Below are 17,400 nucleotides of genomic sequence, written 5' to 3' on the forward strand. Positions count from 1 at the left end.
CCCATAGTTTTCAATGGCTTCCCACCAAGACACCCACCACCCGAGTCTGAGTGGTCCCCTCAATTCGGGCGCTTGCCTCCCTCACTGGAGGCCAGCAGAACTGTTTCAAGGGTTCTCTCCGCATAAGGATGTTCTCCGTTCCCACGGGCTCCCCTGATGGAGCTCTGGTTACAGCGACCATAGTTTGGACAGGAGCTGTTTTAAGGAAGGTGATGACATTGTGCTAATGAAATCACGCGGGCCTTTGGAGCTCACTGAACGGCGCTCCTGGGTGCCACGGGACAGCAGGGCAAGGCTGGGGAAACGGGCCACGGAGACGAAGACCCGGAGGCGGACGGGCACCACACGGACACCACAGAGCAGCGCGCAGGGGACTGTGCGGCGCTCCGGCTCCCCCGCCCCCGCGGCGATCGCGCCTCCTCCCCAGCGGCCCCCGAATCCCCCCTGGCGGCGGCTAGTGCGTCCTCCCGAGCAACGCACCTGTCCGCTCTCTTCCCAAATGACCAAGCGACCCGCCCCCAGCGCGGGGCACTTCCTCATCTCTTACCCCCTGGTTTAGCAAAATATTAGGATTCTTAGAAGCAAACCCCCGGGGTCGCTGTCACAAGCCAGTTACAGACAGTCCGGTCCCCTCTACCGCCGACGGCAGCAGGTCAGCATGCCCGCTACTGCCCAGGTCTCGAGGCCGAGGCTCCGGCCCATTTCTCCCCGAGGAGTGCGCGGGCTCTCCCGAGCGCGCTGTGAATCGGGCTGAGGAGCGCACGTTCCAGGTGCGTCCAGGCTCCAGCCCCTCCGAAGCCGACGGCGCGCGGGGCCCCGAGCTGCCCTGGGAAGCAAACACCAGGCGGCGGTGCCTGCAGGGTGCTTAGGGACTCGAGGGGCTGGGAAGAGGTTGTCAAACAAGCACACGAACAAACGTGAACAAACCTCCCGCCAGGTACACCAAGAGGGAAGCTGTGAGAGAGAGAGAGAGAGAAGCTGTGTCCGAGGAAGCGACGCCCCGTTACCAACCAGGCAAAAGGGCGGGAAATGCACTCCGCTGGTAGGATTTTACCGATTAACGAGGGCCGCAGGGGTCGCGGATGCGCCTCCTTAGAGGGGCGGGCAAAGAAAACTTATCAAGGATTTTTTAAGAACTAAAGAACGCTACTACCTACCATGCTCTGAGGGCCCGGGGGAGCGCCAGAAGCCCGCTCACCGCCATCTCGCACCTCGCGCCTCCCGCCTCGCGCCTCGGCGTTCTCGCGAGGTCCGCACGCGCTCGCCAGCCCGCCAGGCGCGCGTGCGCGGCTCGGAGCGGGAGGGCGCGGGCACGAGCACGGGTTCCGGGAGGTGCGGAGTCCGCGGCAGTTAGACCGCGCGGCCGACCTGGCGGCGGGGGTCCAGGGATGCCGCGGCTCCTCTGCGTGTGTCTGCTGTGGCTGGGGCTCCTGTTAGTCCGGTTCTCCCGGGAGCTGAGCGAAATCAGCAGAGCTAGGAGGCTGTGTGGCAGGCACCTCCTGAAGGAAATAGTAAAACTCTGCGGCAATGTCAACTGGAGCTACTTCGAGGAGGAACCCCCCCCCGCCACCCCTGTTTCCCCAGAACAACGAGATTGAAACCTTCATCCCAGACCGGTCAGAAAGCTCCCAAACCACTTTCCCGGCTTGGGCGAGAGGCACGAACCCAGGTAAAATTAGAAACCGAGGGCATGTTTGCGCATCCTTGTACTTTCTCTTCCCCAAGTGTGCTCTGCCAGGTGGTGAGCTTCCCCGGGAAATGGAATTTGTGCCGAAGACACAGATAAATGAACATTTGTATAAGCCAATATATCGCAGGTATGCAAAACCTCAGGGAAGCTTTTTTTTTTTTTTTAAACTTAGAGGAAATAAGTGTACACATATAAATCTATACGTTTATGTAAGAATGCTGCTTCTTCCTTGGCTTTCCCTTTCTGGAGTACACTTGTCACCTGACAAAACCCACTTTGCCCTTCAGAGCCTCTGAGGTTTCATTTCTCCTCTGAAGTCGTCACTGACCCTTTCATAGGTACTGACTCCGTTCTCCGTCTACCACAATATCTACACATAGACCTAGTTGACCATCATCAGGACCAGCCACATAAGTGGGCCAGCCCAGTGCAGAATAAAATGCAGGGCCCCTTTTTCAAAAGCAGGAAAGGGCCAATGAAGGTACTAAAATATAAAGCCCCCTCGCCTTTTTTTTTTTGGTGTGTTTCTCCTCTGCTCACACATCGTCCATTCTCTCATCAGATTTCATGTTCTTAACACTTCACCTTTACAAGATAAAATTTTGGGAATTTCAAAACTGTGACAGTAGAGCATTAAATAAAATGCAAGTTCCTCCCTAGCACTGGGTCTGTGTGACTGTGCACCAGCCCTCTCCCTTAAGGCCAGTCCTGTATATCAGATCATTTTCTAGAGATTATTTCATGCATGTTTTTATGTGAAATGCCTAGCAGAGGACCTAGCACATGGTATGTTGCATAATATATATTAAATATATACTTAATGCTTTTAAGTAGTCTTTAGGAAGAATATTCCTATTTCAAATTCACTGTTATCTTCTAATTATGTATTTACATTTTAGTACCAATATGGTTTTTCATTTTATTTATTTTTTTAAAGATTTAATTTATTTATTTGACAGACAGCGATCACAGGTAGGCAGATAGTCAGGCAGAGAGAGAGTGGGGAAGCAGGCTCCCTGCTGAGCAGAGAGCCCGATGCTCCATCCCAGGACCCTGGGATCATGACCTGAGCGGAGGGCAGAGGATTTAACCCACTGAGCCACCCAGATGCCCCTCGTTTGTCATTTTAAAATGCACTTAATCTACAGGCTGTCTCTAGCATAGTGTCATTGAAATTATTGCATTTAAAGTCATTCAATTAATTTAATTTGATTTGGACACATTTTGCAAAAGGCAAGATTTTTGAAATTAAGGAAAGGAGTGCCAAAAACACGCCAAAAACCACCCAGGTTTAGATGACTGGAACAGACTAAAATTGCCTCCCACATTATGGGCACTCATTTTAACTTACTAAATGAATGAATGAATGAATGAATGAGACTTATTCCATTCTTCCTATTGTTGGTAAAGGGATGAAAACTTTGAAAGACAAATAATAGAAACCATCAGACTGATTCTTGATCATTTTCTACCATAAAACCTACCTACATATAAACACACTTTGTTTTGCTGTTATAATGGAAGAAGTGACTCTCCCCAGTTTTCCACTAGTACATTAATTCAGTGATTCTCCCACTTTAATGTGCATATGATTTCACCTGGGGAATATTGTTAATGTACAGGTTCTTATTCAGTGGGTGGGGCCCTGAGCATCTACATATTGGCAAGCTCCCAGAGATAGCTGATGCTGCCGTCACTACCTCTACCATATCAAAATTTTACACTCAGACATCCAAGCTTGAGTTTGTTATTTAAAAAGAGCTTGGAATCCCTCTTCTCAACAAAGCCTGCTCTGGAGACTATTAATTTTTTTGAGTCAACTTTAAAACTCAGAGCTGTTCTTGTTTCAGTAGCACATATACTGAAACTAGAACTGAGTAATAACCCCTTTGTTTTGGTGTTATTTACACTTCCCTGGAGAAATGTCATTAATTCAATGAAGAGGAAACTGCAATGAAAGAAGATTTGTAGGAAATAAAAATGTAGCTTACAGCATCTTAGAATTGGCGTACCAATGAAACATATTACTATGGCTACTATGTTAAGGACAGCTTTCTATAGTGGAAATGTCATGGGGCCATAAAGCCATAGTTGTTTTATAATGTGTAGAAGAATGAAAAATGGATTTAAGTTATTAATATGTATTTGTGATAACTTTTTTTAAACTTAGGGGTGCCTGGGTGGCTCAGTCAGTTAAGTGTCTGTCTTTGGCTCATGTAATGATCTCTGGGTCCTGGGATTGAGCCCTGCTTCAGTGGGGAGTCTGCTTCTCCCTGTCCCTCTGCCCTTCCCCCTGCCTATACTCTCTCTCTCTCAAATAAATAAAAATCTTTAAAAAATTCAATTTGTAAAAAAAATATTGACCTATAAGGAAAGAGGACATTCAATATATCCTGCTAATTTCCAATAATGAGAAGTTATAGAGAAGAGGTATGTGTTCTCAATATAGAATATATAATTATGCCATTTCATTTTCGTTTGAATGTGGCTGAAAAGTTAACTTTTACTAGGTTGTACTAGCAGGATGCATTTCTATGTTCGATCAAGTCAATTACCAACAATTTTAATCTTCTGATGATCTATTTGAGTCTGACACAGGTAAAGAAAATTTAGTGCACTCATTTAAAAATGCTTTTTTTCAGAACTACTCATACATAACTTGACGCTGAAATTGTGTGCTTCTTGATAGTGGATCCTTGAGGGTAGGGGCCATGTCTCCAAGACCTACCCCACCATATTGCTAAATTCTAGCTGCATATGGTGCTTCCTAGCTCTTAGAACCAGGTGAAATCATTAATGCATTAATGCTTTATAATCCATAACCCCTATTCCAGTTGGATTGGTCATATTCCCCTATACATCTATTCTTGTTTTTTAGATGTCTTATCACAAATGGGTTAAGCAAGTCCCCCTTCTTTATATATTAATTCAGCAAAATTTGAATGCCTATCACATGCTGGGTATTTTTCTTGGTACTTGGGATATAAGACTGAAGAGTTTTACTGAGGTAGCTGTGAAGACTCCTGCTCTTGTGAAGCTTACATAATAGTGAAGATAGACAGTAAGCATAAGTACATTGCACAGTGTGTTAGAAGATGATTAGTCTTGGGGGTCCCTGGATAATCAGTTGTGAAGCATCTGCCGTTGGCTCAGGTCATTTTCTCAAGGTCCTGGGATTGAGGCCCTCATTGAGTCCTGCATTGGGCTCCCTGCCCAAGGGGGAGTCTGCTTTTCCCTTTCCCTCTGCCTCTCCCACCCACTTGTGCATGCTCGCTCGCTCTTTCTCTCTCTCTCTCTCTCTCAAATAAAATCTTTCATTTTATTTTTTTTAAAGATTTTATTTATTTATTTGACAGACAGAGATCACAAGTAGGCAGAGAGGCAGGCAGAGAGAGAGGAAGGGAAGCAGGCTCCCCACTGAGCAGAGAGCCTGATGCGATGCGGGGCTCCATCCCAGGACACTGGGATCATGACCCGAGCCAAAGGCAGAGGCTTTAACCCACTGAGCCACCCAGGCACCCCTCAAATAAAATCTTTTAAAAAAAGAAAAAAGATGATCAGTCTCCATATATCTCCTTTCTCCACTCCTGTTCTCCTCCTCCCATAGGTAACCATTCCAAAGTGTTTAATTTGTGTTTTTATTTGTACATTTTTTTTGCAAATTATGCATTGTTTCCTGCTCATTTATTTTTAAAATATACATAAATAGTTTTTTTTTTTCAGATTTATTTTTTAGAGAGCGAGCGAGAGAGAGAGAGCAATAGAGCCCACGTGAGTGGGGGGAGGGGCAGAGGAAGAGGGAGAGAGAGATCTAGAGAAGACTCCCCACTGAGTGCGGAGCCTGATGTGCCATTTAATCTGATGACCCTGAGATCATGACCTGAGCAGAAATCAGGAGTTGGATGCCCGACTGACTGGGCCACCGAGGTGCCCCTAAAATATATGTAAATGGCAGTTAAGATCTATCTCTTACGGTTGCTTTGTGGACATTGCTTCAAACTGCTCCACAATATTCATGTACATTCCCCACATTTTACTTACCCTCTCAGCAGTGAACACCTAACTTGCATAGCCTCCAACTCCCTGCCACTAACACCACAGTGAAAATCATTGTATGTGCTCCAGAGCATAAGGACCTGTGTGGACACATCTCAGAGATCTATACCGATGGGTAAAATTGCTATGTAATGAAACACATGTATGCTTTGCTTGAGATGTGTCAGGTTGCGAGTACACGTGGATTCCTGTATTCTCATATCCGTGCCAACAATTAGCATTATATGATTTGTAACTTTTGTCAGTGTGATAGAATGAAATGGCATCTTATTTTTGTTTTAACTTACTCTGGATGTGAGCACATCTTCATATATAAATTAGCCTTTTGCAGGTTTTTTTTTTCTGAAAGTTTTCTGTTTATAATTTTTATAGGAATTGTCATTTTCCAGTTGATGTGTAAGAGTTATTGTACCATTACAATAGTTGTTGGCTTTAGGGGTGCCTGGGTGGCTCAGTGGGTTAAGCCTCTGCCTTTGGCTCAGGTCACAATCCCAGGGTCCTGGGATGGAGCCCCACATCAGGCTCTCTGCTCAGCAAGGAACCTCCTTCTTCCTCTCTCTCTGCCTTCCTCTCTGCCTACTTGTGATCTCTCTCTCTCTCTCTCTCTGTCAAAAAAAACCAAACAAACAATAGTTGTTGGCTTTAGATATTGCAATATATTCTCCCATTCTGTCATCTATTGGTATTGTTTGACAGAAAGCCTTAATTTTATATAATTAGGCAATAAGCGTTTTGCCTTATTGTTCATACTTCTGAAATTTCATTTTAGAGGTCCTTTTCTTCCCTCTGTTAACTTTATAGATATACTTTTCACATTAGGTTCTTAATTCTTCTGGAGACCACTTTGGTCTGTCCTGGTTAGGATTACTCTCTCAATTTTTTCCACAAGTCTTATTTTTCTCTACAAAAGGAGCTAGTTTTCTAAACACCATCTTCTAAATGATATTTTTTTCTATATTGTTTATTGTTTGTCTGAGTTTCCCATTCTATTTAATTGGTCTTTTGTTTGACCTTATACAATTACTATACTGTTTTTAATGTTATGACTCTCTAGGATATAATTTTTAGGTGGGCATATCACCAATCTTTTTAAAAAGATTTTATTTATTTGATAGAAAGGAAGTATGGGTGGTGGGAGGGGCAAAGGGAGAGAGAGAAGCAGACTCTGTGCAGCGAGCCCACTGCAGGGCTCTATCCTAGGACTCAAGACCCACGTTGGGCTCCCAGCTCAACGGAGAGCCTGCTGCCCCCTCTCCTGCTCCCCCTGCCTTTGCTCTCTCACTCTCTCTGTCAAATAAACAAATAAAATCTTTTAAAAAACAAAACAAAGAAACAAGAACAATAAAAAAGCATTGATGATGACACAAATGGAAAGATATGCCATGCTCATGGATTGGAAAAGTTAATATTGTTAAAATGTCTGTACTACACAAAGCAACCTACAGATTCAATGAAATTCCTATCAAAATGCCAACAGCAATTTTCACTCAACTAGAACAAATAATACTAAAATTTGTGTGGATCCACACACACAAAAATAAAAGCCTAAATAGCCAAAGCAACCTTAAGAAAGAAGAATAAAGTAGGATGTATTACAATTTCAGATTTCAAGATTACTACAAAAGTATAGTACTAATCAAAACAGTGTGATACTGGCACAAAAATAGACACATATATCAATAGAACAGGCTAGAAAACCCATAAATAAACCCACACTTATATGGTTAATCTGTGAAAAAGGAGGCAAAAATATGCTATGGGGAAAAGATAGCCTCTGAGTAAATTGTACTGAGAAAACTGAACAGTTACATGCAAAAGAATGAAACTGGACCACTTTCTTACTCCATAGACAGAAATAAATTCAAGATGGATTAAAGATCTAAATGTGAGACCTGAAACCTTAAAACTCCCAGAATAGAACACAGGCAGTAATTTCCTTGATATCAGTCATAGGAACATTTTTCTAAATGTGGTTCCTAAGGCAAGAGAAACAAAAGCAAAAATAAACTATTGGGACTTCACTAAAATAAAATACTTTTCCACAGCAAAGGAAACCATCAACAAAACAAAAAGGCAACCTACTGAGTGGGAGAAGATGTTTGCAAATAACATATCTAATATGGAGGTAATATTCAAAATATATAAAGAACATACACAACTCAACACCAAACAAACAAACAAACAATCCAACTTAAAAATGACCAGAGGACCTGAATAGATATTTTCCCAAAGACATACAGATGGCTAACAGACACATTAGAATATGCTCAACATCACTAATCATCAGGGAAATGCAGATCAAAACCACAATATGTCTGAAAAAAATGTTCATCATCGTTAGCCAACAGGGAGATTCAAATCAAAATCACATTGAGATACCACCTTACACCAGTTAGAATGGTCAAAATCAACAAAAAAGTAAACAACAAGTGTTGGAGAGGATGTGGAGAAAGGGTAACACTCTTACACTGTTGGTGGGAATGCAAATTGGTGCAGCCACTTTGGAAAACAGTGTGGAGATTCCTCAAAAAATTAAAAATAGAGCCACCCTATGACCCTGCAATTGCTCTACTGGGTATTTACCCCAAAGATACAGATGTGGTGAAAAGAAGGGCCATCTATACCCCAATGTTCATAACAGCAATGGTCACAGTCACCAAACTGTGGAAAGAACCAAGATGCCCTTTAGCAGACGAATGGATTAAGAAGATGTGGTCCATATATACAATGGAGTATTATGCAATGCCTCCATCAGAAAGGATGAATACCCAGCTTTTGTATCAACATGGACAGGACTGGAAGAGATTATGCCGAGTGAAATAAGTCAAGCAGAGAGAGTCATTTATCTTATGGTTTCACTTACTTGTGGTGGAATAACATGGAAGACATTGGGAGATGGAAGAGGAGAAGTAAGTTGAGGGAAATTGGAGGCAGAGATGAAGCATGAGAGTCTGTGGACTCTGAGAAACAAACTGAAGGTTTTGGAGGGGAGAGAGGTGGGGGTTTGGGTGAGCCCAGTGGTGGGTATTAAGAAGGGCATGTATTGCATGGAGCACTGGGTGTGGTGCATAAACAATGAATTTTGGATCACTGAAAAAAATTTAATTTAAAAAAGACACAATATGGTATCACCTTACACCTATCAGAACAGCTAAAATGAAAAACACAAGAAATTAGTAATGGTGAGGATGTGGAGGAAAAGGAACTCTTATGCACTATTGGTAGGAATGTAAATTGGTGCAGCCACTATGAAAAACAGTATGGAAGCTCCTCAAAAAATTACAAACAGGACTATTATATGATCCAGTATTTCTACTTCTGGTTATTTACCCAAAGAAAACAAAAAAAATAATTCAAAAAGATAGATGTACCCCTGTATTTATTGCAGTATTATCTACAATAGCCACGAAATGGAAGCAACTCATGTCCATTGATAGATGAATGGATAAAGAAGAGGTGGTACACACACACACACACACACACACACACACACACACACACACACACAGAGGAATATTATGCAACCATACAAAAGGATGCCATCTTGCCATTTGTGATAACATGGATAGACCTGCAGAGTATTATGCTGAGTGAAATAAGTCATATTGAGAAAGATAAATATCAAATTATTCCACTTGTATGTAGAATCTAAAAAAAACAAATGAATAAACAAACAAAAAGTGAAATCAGACCTACAAATGTAGAGAAAACTTATTGTTGCCAGAGAAAAGGAAGGTGGAGGGGATGGCCAAAATCAGTGAAGGGGAGTAGGAGATTCAGGCTTCCAGTTATGTAATGGCTAATTCATGGGACCAAAAGAGCAGAGGGAATAGAGTCAATGGTATTGTAATAGCATCATATGGTGACAGATGGTAGCTACACTTGTGATGAGTACAGTATAATGAAAAAATAAAATAAAAATCCATCTGCAATTTTAATGGAGATGCATGGATTTTATAGATTAATTGAAGAGGATTTATATCTTTTTTTTTAAAACATTTTATTTATTTATTTGACAGACAGAGATCACAAGTAGGCAGAACAGCAGGCAGAGAGAGAGAGGGAAGCAGGCTCCCTGTTGAGCAGAGAGCCCGATGTGGGGCTCGATCCCAGGACCCTGAGATCATGACCTGAGCAGAAGGCAGAGGCTTAACCCACTGAGCCACCCAGGCACCCCGATTTATATCTTTTTAATATAAAGTAATTGCAAACTAAAATCATGGAGCATGGAATGTTTTCATATTATTAGAATTTTAAAGTTTTCTTAGTGGAGACTTTCTACATTTTTTTATTAAGTTAATGTTTAATATTTATTTTTGTTGTTATTGTAAATACTTGCTAATTATATTTTCATTAGTGATTTTGGTTAGAGAAATGAATTTGATTTTTACAGCTTGATCTTTATCCAGTAATCATGCCAAATTATCTTAATGGTTTAATAGTTTGTTCTACGGATTTTTCTATCCTTTGCAAATGATAGCTTTGTCACTCCCTTTCTAACCTCTCACCAGTCTTCTTCTTCTTTCTTATAACATTAGCCAGGTCCTCTAGTGCTGTTAAGTAGTAGTGATAGTGGGATATCTTGTCATGTTCCCAATTTTAAAGGGGAATACATTTAAATTTCTCCATTAGGTATAAAATTTGTAGGTTTGTGCTACGTAACTTTCACCATGATAAGGGAGCTTGCTATTTTTTAATCATTATAAGTAGGGCTAAACTTTATTAAAGGCTTTTGGGGGGTATCTTTTTGCATATGTCTCTTTTACTGATTAAGTCACCAAATAGTTATTGGGTACCTGCTAAGTTCCAGCCACTGTTATAAACCCTTGGGATTTATCAGTGAAAAAAGCAAAGATGTCTGGCCTCAAGGAGTTTGCATAAGAAGTGAACATAATAAATATTTGAAGGTAATAAGGGTTATAAAAAAGGAATGAAACAGGATAAGGGAGATCAAGAGCTCAGGGCGCTGGAGGGTGGGATATAGGATTAAATAGTGTAGTCAAGGTAGGCCTCATTGAAAAGGTGAAGTTTGAGAACGGAGGAGATAAAGGAATCAGCCAAAGATATCTGGGGAAAGAGTGTTGAGGCAGAGGAATGAGCAGAGCAAATACATTTCAGCCCTTTTTACACAGGGAACAGCAAGGAGGCTAGTGTGTCTGGAGCAGAGAGAGAGGTAACAGGCAGGCCTAGTGAAATGTTTACACCGTTGTAAGGATTTTGGCTTTACTCTGAGTGGTGAAATCATTACAGACTTTGGAGCAGGGGAGTGACATTAATTGACATTTTAAAGGAATCACTCTGGCTGCTGCATTGAGGACAAGCTGTAGGGAGGCAAGCGCAGAAGCAGAGTCTTCCTCTGGGCGTGTGGTATTAGAGGTGATAGCAGCTAGATGAGATAGGAGCAGTGGAGGGAGTAGACATCGTTTTATTCCAGATATATTTGGGCAGATTTTATGTGAAATATGAGAAAAAAGAACTCAAGAATTATTCCATTTTTTTTTTTTAATGTGATCCCCAAGTTTTTGCTTCAGACATCTGGAAGGCTAAGGTTCCTATCAACTGAGGTAGGAAAGGCCTCAGGTGGAAGAGGTCTGAAGGCAATATTGGCAGCTCAGTTTGGGGCAATGTGGAGTTTGATAAGTACAGATGGAGTTTTGAACATGTTGAGTTTGAGACACTGAAGTGGAGAAAATGAGTAGGAAGTAGGATATAAATGTACATCTGGATTATGGAAATAACGTCACTTGAAGATAGGAATTTAGGAGTCATAGGTGTATAGGTGATTCTCAGAGCCATAAGACTGGATAAGATCACCAAGAGAAGTGTAGAGAGAGAAGAGTGCCAAGGACTGAGCCCTGGGAAACACCAACATTAAACAGTTGGAGGAAGTATTTGCCAAGAAGATAAAAGAGGATCATATAGGTGGGTAGAATGTGGTGTCCTGGAAATGAAGTTCGATAAGTGTATCAAGAAGGAATATTTTTGATGAGTCAGATAAGATGAACATGCGCTGTTGAATTTAGTAATATAGAGATCATCCGTGACCTTGAAAAGAGAAGTTTTGGTGCAGTGATGGAACAAATGCCCGATCGGAGAGGGCTTAAGGTGGAATGAGAGAAGAGGGATTAAACGGTAATAGAAAACTACAAAGAAGTTTTGCTACAGAGGGAGAAAACAAGCAGGATGATAACTGGCAAGGTAAGCAGGGCCAAGAGAAGTGATTTTGGCTTTTTTAAAGTGGGAGAAATAACATTTTTTTTGCTTATAGAAGTGAAGAGTTGATGATGAGGGTATAGGGGAGCACTGCTGGCGTGATTCCTTGGAGTATGAGGATCTGGTCCCTACATGGAGGAACTGGCTTTAGAGTGAATAGTTCACCTATGTAAGTAGTTAGGAAGGCAGAATGTATGGGTACAGATGTTAAAAGATAAGGTAAAAAAAATTGGTGAAGGGACCAAATGCAAGTTCTCTGATGATAGCTTTCATTTTCTTACAAAGTAGAAAGCAAAACCAATTGAGAGTGAGTACAGGAATCTAATCATGTGGTAAATCGCACTGATAGGTTTGGGGATCTTGACCTATCCTTGCATTTTTTGGAATAAATGCTTTAATATATTTGTAAAATATGTTTGTGGATTCAGTTAACTAATATTTTTTTAGGACTTCCAAACAAACATAAGTAAATGGGCTCACAAAGGTTTTTCTTTCTTCTTCTTTTTTAATCACATTGTTCTTACCTAGTTTTGGGATGAAGAATATACTAGATTCATAAAATATGCTGAGCAGCTTTTTCTCTTTTCCTCTTTTCCTGGAACAACTTGTATATGATTAGAACTTACTGTTCTTGAAAAGCACGTAGAACCTACCTTTAAAATCATCTATGTTAATCTTTTTAAATTTTCTGTGCCAATTATGGCATCTTATATTTTTCTATGGATTAATCCATTTCATTTTGATTTTTAAATATGTAACTTTCATAACATTCATTTATTTTAAATACTCGGTTATATCTGTTCTGTTGTTGCTCTTCTGTTCATTTTCATCTTTTCTTTCTTAATTAGTCTGGTTAGGGTTGTATCTATTTTATTAATCCTTTTGAAGAACCAAGTTTGGGTTTCTAAACATTTATAGTGTTTTGGTTCTGTATTTCACTGATTTCTTTCCTTCTTACTACTCTGGGTCCTTTCTGTTGTTCTTTTTCAAATTCATAGATCTAAATACTCATGTTTAACCTTTTCTGTTTTCTGGTGAGTAGAGCTTGTTTCTCTTTAAATTATGTCCCCACTTAGACATATTAGTTGTCATTAACTAGTCTTTAGCTGCCTTCATTCATGAAAAAGTTTCCTTCCTATTGTCTCTTTCTACCCTTTGATTAACAGAACATGGATGGTACATCCCCAACAGGAAGTTCTTTCTTCAGTTTTGCCTGGACAACCTAATTTCCTTTTTCCCTCACTGTACTCTGTAATTATGACACTTCTTTAATTCATCACATTTATCTGCCTTGGATGACTTAGTATTCAATATCTTTAATAGCTACCCTAAAGTTTTAGTGTTCTGCAGTTCAGCTTAAGCATTTTAAATAGAAAATGAATGAATAGTGTTCTAAAAGGACTCTAACTACAAGGTACAGGGATTCACCTAAATAACTCTGAGAAAAAGTGGTGGGGGAGATAGTTATCACAGAAACAAGATCTAGGAGCAGACTGGAAAACCTGAGGAATCACACCAACTTTAAAAACCAACTTTTCTCTCTCTTTCTCTCTTCTCCTCCAGTATTTATTTATGACTTTGGCCTGTCATGACAAGCTTCATGGTACCCTTTCAGTTTTGTCCCTCACTACTTCTTAGTTCTAACTTCAGAGAGAGGACACTGATTGGGCTAACTCTTGTTTTCAAATGGCATGGATTGTTGGCCTCCCTGGTAGATTGATTTCTTTGGGGTCATGTACTAACAACCTGTAGTCTGTTCAACTGTGGTTGTAGGGTAGAATCCTGTGGTTCAGAGCAAGGCTGTCTAAGGTCTGGCTCTACAGCGTGGTTCTAGGCAAATTTATCTTCCTGGAAGGGACAGTAGACAGGCAAGGGCAATGATGGAAATCCAAAAAGCCTCCAAGTAATTACCTTCTGAATTTATTTTAATTTCTTTCCAGTAATTCTGAATGAGTTAAGAGCAGTATAATAGCAGTCAGTTCATTGAGCATATCACCATTTCGTCATCTCTTCATATTTCAACAGTGAAAAAAATTGTTATAAAATATGCATAAAAAGACAAATACAGTTGTTCCCCCCCTTATCTGCAGGGGATATATGCCAAGACCCCTGGTGGATACCTGAAACCTGGTATAGTACCAAACCTTACATATGCTGTTTTTCCTATGCATGCATACCTATAATGAAGTTTAATTTATAAATAAGGTACAGTAAGATATTTATAATAATAAAATGTAATAATATACTGTAATAAGAGTTACATGAATGTGGTCTCTGTCTCTCAAAATATGTTATCTGTCCTCACCCTTCTTTTGGTGATGTGAAACAATAAAAGGCCTATGTACTGAGAGAAAGTGAGATTAATAACTAGGCATTCTGATGTAGCATTAGGGTACTACTGACCTTTGGATGCTCTGTGAGAAGGGAGATCATCTGCTTCCAGACCAGAGTTCACTGCATTGTAACTGAGACCAGAAAAAGAGAAACTGCGGATAAGGGAGGACTACTGTAGCCCAAGTAAAAGTGGGCAAAGGATGTGAAGAGACATTTATACAAAGAGGATATACAATAAACACACGAGAAGATGCTCAACATCATTTGTCAGTAGGTAATTTGCAAATCGAAACCACAGTGGGATATTACCTTCCATCCACTAGGATGGCCATAATCAAAAATGGAAAATACAGGTGTTGATGAGGCTGTGGAGCAACTCAAATCCTAATATATCAGTGGTGGGACTGTAAAATGATGTAGTCATTGTGGAAAAGCTTGGTGGTTTACTTAAAGATCCAGCAGTTCTACTATGAGATAAGTAAGAAGATTGCAGACATATGTTCACACAAAAACTTGTATGTGAATATTCATAGCAGCACTATTCATAATAGCCAAAATGTGGAAACAACCCAAATGTCCATCAGCTGATAAATGGATTAACAAAATGGGTTATATCCATACAATGAACAATTATTCAGTCATAAAAGGAATAAAATGCTGATATATGCTGCAACATGGATAAGTGAAAGAAATCATACATAAATGGCCACATGTGTGTGGTATAATTTCATTTCCTAAATAGGCAAATCTTTAGGAATGAAAAATAGATCAGTGGTTGCCCAGGGCTAGAGGAAGAAGAAAACAGGCATGACTGTTCATGGCTATGAGGCTTCTCTTGGGGGTGATACAAATATTCTGGAATTAGATAGTGGTGATGATTGCATAACCCTGTGAATATACTAAAAAACACTGAATTGTATGTTTTAAATACTGAATTTCATGACACATGAACGGTATCTCAATAAAAAATGTCTTTCCATAAAAAATGTGCCAAGATTTCTGAGCATTTTTATAGGAAAACACTACTTACAACTCTTTTAGTTAAAATATATATATTGCTGGGACGCCTGGGTGGCTCAGTCGGTTCAGCGTCTGTCTTCGGCTCAGGTCATGATCCCAGGGTCCTAGGATCACTTCCACGTCAGACTCCTTGCTCAGCAGGAAGCCTGCTTCTTCCTCTACCTCTGACTGCCGCTCCCCTGCTTGTGCGCTCTCTCTCTCTTTCTCTGACAAATAAAATCTTTTTTAAAAATTAAACATTAAAAAATTAAAAATATATCTTGCTTTTGAAACCCATTTTATTAAATTACTTGTTTTTAATAATTTGTTTTAAATTACTTGTTTTTAATAATTAGCAGACTTTGGGGGCCCCTGGAGGCTCAGTCAGTTGAGCATTCAACTCTTGGTTTCTGCTCCAGTCATCTCAGGGTTGTGAGATCAAGCCTGGCATCAGGTTCCATGCTCAGCACAGAGTCTGCTTCAGATTCTCTCCCTCTTCCTCTGCCCCTCCCCATGCGGGTGTGCTTGCGCGCTCTCTCTCTCTCTCTCTTTCTCTCTCTCAAATAAATGAATCTTTAAAAAATAATTAGTGGACTTTAGTATTCTAGTATTATGATGAAATTTTCATCTAAAGGAAGATTTGAATAAAGTAGGATTCTTTTTCTTGTCTCTCAACAGTCTCTACTTCTGCCTCTGAGGAAGAAGCAATAAACAGTTTGGAGATGTCATCGCTGCCTGAGTATAGACTTACAAGGGCCAACTTGTCACCTGATAAGACAAGAGAATTTTCCTCATTACAAGATAACAATCAGTATATTCATGAAATTTCAGAATTTCAGAAGAAAAACACAAACAAAATTAAAACCTTAAGCAATGTATTTTGGGGGAATCATCCCCAAAGAAAACGCAGAGGATTTTCAGAAAAGTGTTGTCTTAAAGGATGTACAATAGAAGAACTCAGTATTGCATGCTTTCCATACATTGAATACAAAAACGTACATAAACAAGTACCATGATTTGTGATGGAGATACACTAACCATCCTGGGAATTATACTAACTTAATAAAAGCTTAATATATTTATTTTACTTTATTTTTGGTAATTGTCCTTGTAGGTTCTTTGCCGTGAACACCATCATCTAAAAGTATTTGCAGTGGGGCGCCTGGGTGGCTCAGTGGGTTAAGCCGTTGCCTTCGGCTCAGGTCATGATCTCAGGGTCCTGGGATCGAGTCCCGCATTGGGCTCTCTGCTCAGCAGGGAGCCTGCTTCCCCCTCTTTCTCTGCCTGCCTCTCTGCCTACTTGTGATCTTTCTCTCTGTCAAATAAATAAATAAAATCTTAAAAAAAGAAAATAAAAGTATTTGCAGGTATTTAGCAATACTTTATGGTAGTAATAGGAACTTAGTATTTTCTTTGGTAACTCCAATTTTTCCTATATATTTATATTTGAAGAAAATGTTACTGGAGGTGGTATGATCCATGTAGACATCTAAGAATTACCTGCTGATGCTTGTCATCGTGCTTGAAACTTTCTCAGACTGCATTTTTTTTTTAAAGATTTTATTTGAGAGAGAGAGAGAGTATGAGAAGAGGGAGGGTCAGAGGGAGAAGCAGACTCCCTGCCAAGCAGGGAGCCCGATGCGGGACTCGATCCCGGGACTCCAGGATCATGACCTGAGCCGAAGGCAGTCGCTTAACCAACTGAGCCACCCAGGTGCCCCTCAGGCTGCATTTAAGTGGATTATGGTTATGTTTTGCCTTCCATGGGGCTGATGCCCCATGACTATGAGGTTCACCCCAGTGAGGCTCACTCCAGTATGCCAGTCTGTCCCACCATCTTCAAAATAATTAACCAGCTCCCATTCCTACTAGGTGCTTTTACACTATAATCACAGGTTCTCTTTTAATTCCTTGCATTTTATAGTAACTGGTCAGTAATCTTCTCACAATCTCTACTGAGGACTTAGAGTTCAGTGAACGTCTTTCCGTGCTACTCTGCTGTGAAGGGACTGCTATAACGTGACACTCTGTTTTGGCTCGGTCAGAAGAGAATGCAGTGTGAGCAGCACCTGGGAATGGCATAGTTCTCAAGTCCCAGTCCAGCCCTC

The 17,400-nt window shown here is 40.6% G+C and overlaps 1 protein-coding gene across 1 annotated transcript; it reads left to right on the forward strand.

Moving 5' to 3' along the window:
• Positions 1 to 1,322: 1,322 nt before the first annotated feature.
• Positions 1,323 to 16,379, forward strand: INSL6 (insulin like 6). Its single transcript, XM_032866509.1, is given in 3 exon segments — positions 1,323 to 1,579; positions 1,581 to 1,669; positions 15,971 to 16,379. Coding segments are annotated over 3 exon segments (618 nt in total). The 5' UTR covers positions 1,323 to 1,388; the 3' UTR covers positions 16,309 to 16,379.
• The last annotated feature ends 1,021 nt before the right edge of the window (positions 16,380 to 17,400 follow it).

This window comes from Lontra canadensis, unplaced genomic scaffold (assembly GCF_010015895.1).
Source record: "Lontra canadensis isolate GAN:19392208 unplaced genomic scaffold, GSC_riverotter_1.0 scaffold31, whole genome shotgun sequence".
Lineage (NCBI taxonomy): Eukaryota > Metazoa > Chordata > Mammalia > Carnivora > Mustelidae > Lontra > Lontra canadensis.